At 47.7% G+C, this 10,000-nt stretch overlaps 1 protein-coding gene across 1 annotated transcript in view; it reads left to right on the top strand.

Moving 5' to 3' along the window:
* Positions 1-10,000, top strand: part of kiaa0825 (KIAA0825 ortholog) — a gene marked incomplete at its 3' end in the record, with an annotated part of 135,950 nt that overhangs the window by 51,928 nt on the left and 74,022 nt on the right. The window contains exons 17-21 of the mRNA XM_080004249.1: positions 3,132-3,362; positions 3,490-3,794; positions 3,872-3,978; positions 6,695-6,890; positions 8,340-8,489. Coding sequence (XP_079860375.1) covers positions 3,132-3,362; positions 3,490-3,794; positions 3,872-3,978; positions 6,695-6,890; positions 8,340-8,489 — 989 coding nt within the window. The remainder of the gene's footprint in view (positions 1-3,131; positions 3,363-3,489; positions 3,795-3,871; positions 3,979-6,694; positions 6,891-8,339; positions 8,490-10,000) is intronic.

Here is a 10,000-nt window from a genome sequence, read left to right as displayed (position 1 = left end):
ACTGTAATAGTGCATGATATTTGGGTACAACTATATCACTATACCGTACTATACTATATTAAACCATACTATACCATATAATACCATACTGTACTATAGGTTATAATAGATATGCAACACAATTTTATAATCACATTGTTCAAGTCAAATATGTCTGGCATCAATGCAAATGAATCACAAGCAACTCAAATTGGCACACTGTGTCAACATTCCTGATGTGGAATCGTAGTCCTGGCCTCTACCTACCTATTTTTTTGGCTCGGATTTCACTTTTGCCTTCCCTCAAGGGTATGGAACGGATATGGAACTAATTTAGACAATTAAAGAGATTATCTGAGAAATTGTTCAAGGTGTTCCCAGCCCGAAAGACAGATCGCCAAGCACATCTCTCCTTACTCCCGCGGGCTATTGGGTAGAATTCTAATATAGTACGTAAGTGATCTGTGTGTGTGTGTGTGTGTGTGTGTGTGTGTGTGTGTGTGTGTGTGTGCGCGCGCGTGTGCGTGTGCGTGTGCGTCCGCGTCCGTGCGTCCGTGCGTGAGTGTGAGCCAAAACGTGGCCTTAATATGCTGTTACACAGATTGCAATTAATGCCCAAGACTCCTTCTTTTAACTTGTCCCTGGTGAAAGCTCCGATATGGGGCCTGACCAGACCTCCTGTGGTGTCTGGTGCTCTTTTTTCGGTGACAATTTCATATCCTTGGTAAATTGTAATTATTGCAGCATAAATTAGGCTGATTGGAGATGACTGCCAAGATAGTAAGTATGGAGAGAGAGAGAGATGGAGGTAAAGACACAAGTAGAGAGAGAGAGAGACAGTCTCAATGTCACCTGACCACCATTTATCCTCATGGGCTAATTAGTTAATTGCTGGACTGTGGCCAATCTTTAAATTATAATTTTGGTTACATGATACCCCAAGCAACCCCAATTTCCATTTGCAATATTCACGGTAACTTCCCTGGATTGCGTATTTCTGTACTTAAACCAAAGTTTCATCACACGGTAGCAGCAGAACAGTTTCAGATCAATACGCCGCTCAATAGCGGCAGTACGTAGTAGCGGGCAGCACGGCGCCTGGAAAACCTGAGTGACTTTGAAAAATAGGTCTAGGTCTCACCTGCCACGGAGAGCTTCTCCTTCTCCATAGTGAAAAACTTATATCATCTCCTTTTCTCCCTGCTCTCCACTCTCTTTCCTGGGGTCTGAGGTCATAGATTTGTTCGGCATCCCCGGGGACTTCAGTGCACTTCCAGCATCGCCACCGCACTAAATCCTTTGGATGTTTTATGGCCGGCGCAGCAGGAAGTTTATGGCCGTCGTACAACTTACAAGCCATACCTGCCCCCGGTATTAATGCGAGCAAGGGATACAAAAGGGCAGGATGATGAAAGACAGTACACCTGGAGAGGAGAGATGGATTTTGCACCGTCAGGCCAGAATCAGAATCGGTTTTATTTCGCCAGGTACATTGCATATTCGAGGAATTCCTTCTGGTGAGGTTTGGTGCACTCCAGTACAGACAATAGTAGAAAATTATATAAATTATAATGTTAATTATTATAATGCGCTAACTATCGTATCACAGTATGTACAGTGTAGGGGGGGGGCAGTAGTGTGTGTGATAGAGGCAGTCAATGGGGGGCAGAATGGGCAGGGGGTATGACTGTGATGAAGGAGGTGAGGATGGACTCAATGATGGCGGTATAAAAGTATCATTGTCTGTGGCAAGTTGAATTTCTTCAGCTTCCACAGGAAGTACATCCTCTGCTGAGCCTTCTTGATGAGGGAGCTGATGTTGAGCTCCCATTGGAGGTCCTGAGCCATTGTGGTGCCCATGAAAAGGAAGCACTCCACAGTGCTTACTGGGTAATCGCACATGGCGAGGGGGAGAGGCGGGGCTGGCCTTCTCCTGAAGTCCACCACCATCTTGAATGTCTTCAGAGTGTTGAGCTCCCAAGTTGTTCTGGCTGCACCAGAAAGCCAGGTGGTCCACCTCCCATCTGTAGGTACACTCGTCACCCTTTAGAGATGAGTCCGATGAGGGTGGTGTGGTCTGCAAACTTCAGGAGCTTGACGGATTGGTCTCTGGAGGTGCAGCCATTGGTGTACAGTGGGAAGAGCAGCGGCGATAGGAGGCAGCCTTGGAGGGCTGATGGTCAGGATCCTGTCGAACGTGCTGCTGGGGTGCCTGGTGATGGAGGATGAAGTGGAGAGCCATGTTGGCTGCGTTGTCCGTAGACCTGTTGGCTTTGTAGGAAAACTGCAGTGGGTCCAGCAGGGGGTTGGCGATGGACTTGAGGTGACATAGCACAAGGTGTTCAAAAGTCTTCATCACCACAGAGGTCAGAGCGACAGGTCTGTAGTCATTAAGACCTGTGGTCCTTGGCTTTTTGGGGACAGGGATGATAGTGGAGTCTTTGAAGCAGGCTGGCACCGTCCACGTCTCCAGTGAGGTGTTAAAAATGTCAGTGAGACAGTTGGTCTGCACAGTGTTTCAGCGTGGAGGGGGAGACAGCATCTGGTCCAGCTGCCTTGCGGGGGTTCTGCCCTTCGAAGAGCCTGTTGACGTCTCTCTCTCTCTCTGAGAGAGAAGGTGTGATGGTGGGGGGGGGGGGGGGGGGGGGGGGGGGGGCTGGCTCAGGGAGACATTCTCCATAGAAAATGTCTAATTATGTCTAATGTCTAATTTCACATTGCTTACATGTTTCCTATAGTACATATATCCTCTATAACCTAAACTGAATGCCTATTCCTAATGAAATCAATCAATATAGCATTAAAATATTCAAAAAATAAATAAAAAAGGATAAAAAAAAATGTATGACAAACTATTTGAGCAACACAAACACAATACAATAAAATTGAACAAAGACAAATTCCTAGGTGTAATGCCTATACTTAAACACAAAATGTAAGATACAAATTCTAACATGCTAAATACTATTAGTTAAGAGCTTTCATTTGGCTAACCTACTTTTTTTTTTTTTTATCACCCACATACCCTTCCTGAGTACAGTACGGTTTCTATCGCTCTAGAAGTCTGAGTAAAATTGCAGCATGGACCCATTAAAATTGGTAATTTATCTTGGTTGGTTCTCGTTGATATTCATTACCTTCTCTTTTCCAAGATGCCATGCGCCCGGTCCCCACCGTGGTTAGCTGTGTCCGGGCTGCAGTCAACAAGCCCGTCCGCAGCCTGTTGGGTCACCTGGTTTCCATGGTGACAGCATGGCAGGCGGCAGAGGAGCCCGGCAGAGCGATGCTTCGGTGGGACGTCCCAGAGAGCGTCCTGGCTAAAGTCCCCAGGGAGTGGAACTATAGCCCACAGGAAGCTCCGGAAAAGGAGGCGGCGCCTAAGAGTGTGTATCTTTCTATCCATCCACCCGTGCACCGATTGGCACGACTGCTTCACACACAATGTTGTCAAAGCTTGTGGGAATCTATCTCTCTCTCTCTCCCTCTCTCTCTCTCTCTCTCTCCTTCAAGGCGTCATATCTTTAGCTGTACAGGCCTTGTCCTTCATCTTTACCAACCTACCCATGGCCGTGGCCTCCCTGCCCCTCCCTGTACGCTTCCTCTTCAACGTGGCGGAGAAACGTCTCTCTCAGCATTCCCGGCAGCTACGCTCCATGGGCCTGCTGCTGTGGGTGCTGCTGGGCCGCCTGGTTCAGGGTCTAGAGGATCCAGAGACCATGGAGCAGGTCAGCGGCCTGGCCCTGGACCGCGGGGCCAAGGACCGCCTGGCCTTGCTGGCCGAGTGCCTCCAGGCCACCATGGGCATCCAACAGAAGGTGAGGTACCTGTCTATCTGTTCATATATCTTTCTATGTGTGACCTGACCTTGTTGGACTTCTGTGGTATCTGGCAGGGTGTCCCCAAACCGTCAGTCCACAAAGCGGTTCAAGCCCTGGAGGAGAAGAGGCCCAAATGGACGACCGTGATGCTTCAGAAGGCTCGCAAGCTCTGCTCTGATAGGTGAGAGGTCATTCGGGAGGATTAATAGCTGGAGGTCGGGGTCAGACTGCTGTCGATGCAGTTATGGATGTCTTCACAAGCTCACAAATTGTACACCTTTAAATCCAATCCATCTAGATTCACGGTTCAAGAAGCGGTTATTGATCACGCTCAACCTTAAAGACGACGCAACGGGGCATCTGATTATATTACAATTTTAATTAAATAAACAGTTTTCCTGAATCAAATGCAAATTTCCCGATACATCACCTCAGCGATTGATCCAGAACCGTATGAGGGGGTTAGATGGTTAGGGGTCAGATGAATGAAGAGGTTCCGTGTGATTCATGGTGTTTTCAGCCATTTGACATTTAATATCTCTGGAATGGAACAATGAAATGAGTGAGCGATATGTGGCTCTTTTTTGAGTTTAACATTCAAATCTTGATCTATCGTATCACCGATTGTCATTTTTCATTATAAATAAATCTTCTTTACCAAGATGAATGCATTTAAGATTTTTTTTTTTTTTTTTCCACGTTAAATGATGACCACCTCGGCCGTCTGAGCGGGAAAAATCCGTCCGAGGCGACGGGAAATTGGGTTTTGCTCTGAAACGTGACCTTTGGCTCGGAGCGCTTTTTTTTCCCAGAACTTGTGTCTCAAACCGCTCACTCAATCACTTCAAAATCCTGGATGCATTTATCCTCATTAAAGGGCTATTCAGTGTCATAATAGAAAAAAAAAAAAAAAAACACCAACAAGAACAGTTAAAATAAGGGCGGCGGGGGGGGGGGGGGGGCAGCATAAAATAATTAGGAAAAATGAAACAGATAGTGGAATACGCGACAAGTTCCAGGAGATGCTGTCTTGTCTCAGTGACAGGAAGAGTCAGTGAGATGAGATGGAGAGGGGGTTTAAGGGGGGATGGTGGGGAGGGGCGTGAGGAGGAAAAGTGAACGAAGAGTGATTATGTATCACCTGTCGGAGGTGTTCTGTGGTATCATTACTATTCATTAAACTAACCTTCACAGGGAAGCGACGCATGGCTTGTAAACAATCAGAATACAGTGGCGTCAGCGTGTGTGTGTGAGAGAGAGAGAGAGAGAGAGAGCGAGAGGGAGAGAGAGAGAGAGCAAGAGAGAGAGAGAGAGAGAGAGAGGATTCAGCAAGTCCAAGAACAACCCCCTACCCTCTGTAACACTGTCCACTGGCACGGCTTCAGCACACACACTCACACACAAACAAGCCCTCTGCCAGGAAGACCCCCCCCACCCCCCCCACCCCCACCCCCAAATTCACTCCTTTCCCATCTAGCCCCGCCGCCCCCCCCATCTTGTCTTTGCAAAGTAATTTGTAGAGGAGAAGATTATTGTTCTCCATCATGGTGACCCTGGCTGGGCTGACGGGATGCATACACAGATGAAGATGAATGCAGTTATTCCTGTGCGGAGGTCTGCCTCTTTCAGGGCACATTGGCCCTAATGACATGATTGATAGGCTGTCCCAAATCCGGAGAGGCCCTCATTAATCACCCCGCTGACTGAGTCCAATCATCTGCTTCACCTGCACAGTGATGGACAGGAAAGGATACAGCGCAGGTGCTGACACGGATGCACGAGCCACCGGCGGCGGAGGCGTTGCTACGTCGCCGCCACCCGCGGCCGCCCCACCGCCGTCGACGCCAACGACCCGCCCGGCGCCGAGATGCCGGATAACAGAAGCGTATGGATGAGATGGAAGGACCCCCCCCCCCCCCCCCAAACTCCCCCCCTCCCCCTTTGTCACTCTCAATGTCAAGTCGTCAATGACTGCCTGACAGGAGACACTGTTTCTACCCACCTTATAATTACAAGAGAGTGAGAGAAAGGGAAAGGGATAGAGCAATGATAGGTGATTTGAGTGTGTGTGTGTGTGTGTGTGTGTGTGTGTGTGTGTGTGTGTGTGTGTGTGTGTGTGTGTGTGTGTGTGTGTGTGTGTGTGTGCGCCTGTGTACCTGTGCGTGTGTGTGGTATGCGTGTGTGTGTGTGTGTGTGCGTGTGTGTGTGTGTGTGTGTGTGTGTGTGTGTGTGTGTGTGTGTGTGGGCATGTGAAGGTAAAGGCTTGATGGACGGCTGTGTGATATGCATCCACGGAGGAAGGGCAAGGGGAAATGACTCCGGCGTCTGGCGAAGCAGGAGACTTTACATATATGAAGACCTTGACACACATGTACCGTCCGCCCGCCCGCCCACACACGCACGCACGCACACGCACACACACACACACACACACACACACACACGCACACACACACACACACACACACCAACAGAAATGCATAGACGGACTAATCAGGTTACATGGCTATTAATCTTGTGAGTAGTAATGGCAAAAAAGGCAAATTTGTTTTTGCTGTGTATGGCTCTGTAATTTGTCTGCATTTTTCCTTAATTTCTCACTTGACTCGCCTGCCAAGCTCTTTTGCTTTGCCTTTTTTTTTTTTACACAAAAACCTACTCCAGATACTACAATTCCTTACTTTGTTCTGTGAGGAAAATTCTAGAACTGGAAGTTGAGGGAAAACATTGATGATGGAAAGTAATTTCACAGAAGATGCTTAGCTCATGCCAAAGATCAATCTTGTTCCTCTCTCTTTCACTCCTCTTGCTTCCTTCCTGTCCTTCCGTTCTGTCTTTCTTCCCTTTTTTTGTTCCTTTCCTCAGCTCTCCTCTGTTTGTCTGCTCCCCGTTTTCAGTGTTTTCGAGCGAGGAGGAGGAGGAGGAGGAGAAGGAGGAGGAGGAGGGGAGGGCGGTGGCGGGGCCCAGGAGAGAGGCGGCACTGCAGCCGAACTGACTGAGCAGAAAATAGGCCTGATGCTGCTGGAGGTCTGCCACCGAGCAGGTGGCAGCCTCTACCTGAGGCAGATCCATCACATCATCCAGGGCAATGAGGTAGGGAAGCGATCCCTCCGCCCGCCGATTAGGTGGCCGCTGGCCTGGGGCTGCAGGCTGCTTGGGAGGGTGGGGGTGGGGGTGGGGGTGGGGGATTCTGGGTAGTGGTGGTGGCAGTGAGGGAGGTTGTTGTGGTGTTCCACTGACCTCTAACACGCAGACACAAGCCCAACACCGCCCGGGGTGTTTTCGCTGGTGAGAAAACCCTAACAGATTGCTGCTTTCAGGAGGCCAGCGCTTTTTTATCACTCCAGTTCTGTTTATTTTCCTTAAAGATTATTCATTCATTCAGCTTTATTGCAAAATTAATTCATACAACTCGATGGGCATATCAATAAATCTATTGGCGGGAAATAGAGGCCAAAATTACCCGATCCTGTTGAACTGATTACTTTGAGTATAAAATATGCTTCAAATAGAATTATAAATAAACTTATTATGAATAAAACATCCCAAACAATAAATTACATTATCATATGTGTGAAGAGTATATATTCTATGCAGTTTTACTTTATATATATATATATATATGCATATCCATAATCCATATTTAGCTCTGAGATGTAAATGACCCAGGGAGGCTCTGATCCCCCGCCTGGCGGCTCACCTCTGGTCAAGGTGAGGATGGGTCAGGGTGAGTTTGGGCTGGTGAAGAGCAGAGGGAAGAGGAGGAGACGGGAGAAGGTTTAGAGGCCATGACAAGTTGACGGATGGTAATACAGTCGGTGCACACCGGGACGTGCCCCCCCTCCCACACACACACACACACACACACACACACACACACACACACACACACACACACACACACACACACACACACACCACTACTCTAACTAACTACCCCCAAGGTTATAGAAATCGGGGTAAAAAGTTGTCAAACGTTCTAATGAAGCACCCAGCACTCCTCACTTCATATCGACAGACATATCTACGTCCTTTGTAATTGCCCCGTATCTTTATTATTCCAACTCCGAGCGGCGGCGATTAACTTCTTCTTCTGCCGGGGCCGGTCAATTAGGGAATAGGTGGCTGGAGACCATTTCTAACTGTCCATGACTGTACTTGCACTAAAGAGAAGCACCGCAGAAGAACTGTACCGCATGTGATTAGTTTCCACTTATTTTTTTTGGACTGATCAAACTGGGAATAGGTGGATTGAGACCATGACTGTTGATAACTGATGAAAATAGCCAGAAATGTATTAATTGTCCACTGCTGCCTGTTGAATTCCACCCCTCGGGGATTCCCTGTGACATTGTGCTATTCTTGGAGCACGCACGGTTGTGGGAAGTTTACCCGTAAAATGTCATCTCTGTTCTCTCTCGCTTTCTCGCTTCCGCGCTCTATAATTTTTTTCCGTCTTTAGATATGTTATAGCCGTCTCAGCTCAATCGCGACCTTTATTCGTCACAGTTCTCACTTTAACTTGTACTCTTTTGAGTGCAGGAACTTCTGATGTCGAAACTGAGTGGGAACTCAGTCGACGCATCTCACAAGGCGAACTTAGACCTCCAAGGCTCTGAAGGTCGCGCGGCTCCCCCCAGTTTCAACCCGCTGGTCCAGTTCGACCACGTCGGCAGGAAAAAGCTGGACCAGGTGAGTCCGCCAAGGCTTCTGCAGAAGGTATCTCCATCGGAATTCATTTTCCGGAGGAAGGGAGTGAAAAACTAAAAAAAAAAAAAAAAAAAGTCCAATCACCTGAGACGTTTCCATGACGATACACTCCTCTAAAGGTTTACTTTAGCCTTTGTACTGCATGTGTGTGTGCGTGGGTGTGTTCGTGTGCGCACGCGCACGTGTCTGGTGACTCGCTGCCAAAGGCCGGTGGCACAGCATCGGAGGTGTTGGGCGTCTCAGGTGAACCCGGAGCTGCGGCGGCCCTGTGAAGTTTTCCAGCTCCGTCAGAAGCCCCAGCTTCCCCAATCCTCCCTAGGTCGCTGCCTGGCTCCCCGAGCAGGAGCAGCAGGGCTGACAGAAAAAGAACAGAAATGTTGAAAAAGGTGAAAAAGGGATGACAGAAGGTTTTGTTTTTTTTTCTTTTGCCTTCAAATATTGAATATGGGAGCACACTCTTAAAATGCACTTCTTTCGGGCTTTGAAACCAAATTCTTCCCCTTACCCCCAAACTTTCCTCCCCAAGTGACACTGAGATCTTGAGTTAATTGTTAGATATATTCTTCTCCTTAGAGGAGTTTAAATCTTGTTACGGGTAGTTTTTTTTTTGTTTTTTTTGACTCACCTCCTCTCCCCTTCCTTCCCCTCGTGGCGGAGAAAAAAATCGCTGTCGTAGTAATATCCCCTGAAACAATCAAAGCGCTAATATTTATTACGACAGTCTGGTCTGCATCTTTTCACATCTTTTTTTTAAATAGTTTAAATGTTTTTTTATACATTAGTCATCCTTTTTGTCATGCTAATGTCCTCGTGTCGCCGCCATTGTTTTGATGAACAGACTTGCTGTAATCCTGAGATTTAGCCGGCGTTGTGGTTATCGCGCCAGGCTGCATAGTTTTGCATAGAAACACCCTATTAAGAGAATGATTAAAATGCCTCCTCGGCTTCAGGTGCCCGCGTTGTTTGTCAAGTAAAATAGGGAGACGAGAATAAAAAAAAAAAAAAGAAACTGGATCCATCAATCAAACCGGGAGAAGGGGGTGGTGGGCGGGGGCAGGGGGTACAAGGAGCCAGGTTGAGTTTCTCCTTCTCTTGTCAATAAAACTCAAGCCTGAAGTTAAGAGTGACATTTTGGCTATCAAAGTGATCACATTTAAATGTTCCTCCTCAATATGGATGCCTGTGTGTGTGTGTGTGTGTGTGTGTGTGTGTGTGTGTGTGTGTGTGTGTGTGTGTGTGTGTGTGTGTGTGTGTGTGTGTGTGTGTGTGTGTGTACATGTAAGTGAAAACAAGAACATCTCTGGTTGTTGGGGGGTGGGTTGGCAGGGTTCCACTGAAGATGGAAAGAAAGTAAAAAAAAAAAAAAAAAGGAAAAAGGAGAGCAGTGCGAAGAGTAACGACTCCCTCCCAAAATTGATTTATCTCTCTATAAATGATGGCTACACCACCCCCCCCCACCCCCACCCCACCCCCACCCCCACCCCAAATGGATT

This window comes from Zeus faber (genome assembly GCF_960531495.2).
Source record: "Zeus faber genome assembly, chromosome: 7".
Taxonomy (NCBI): Eukaryota; Metazoa; Chordata; class Actinopteri; order Zeiformes; family Zeidae; genus Zeus; species Zeus faber.
The sequence above is the reverse complement of the archived record's forward strand: the minus strand, read 5'-3'. Positions and strand labels throughout refer to the sequence as shown.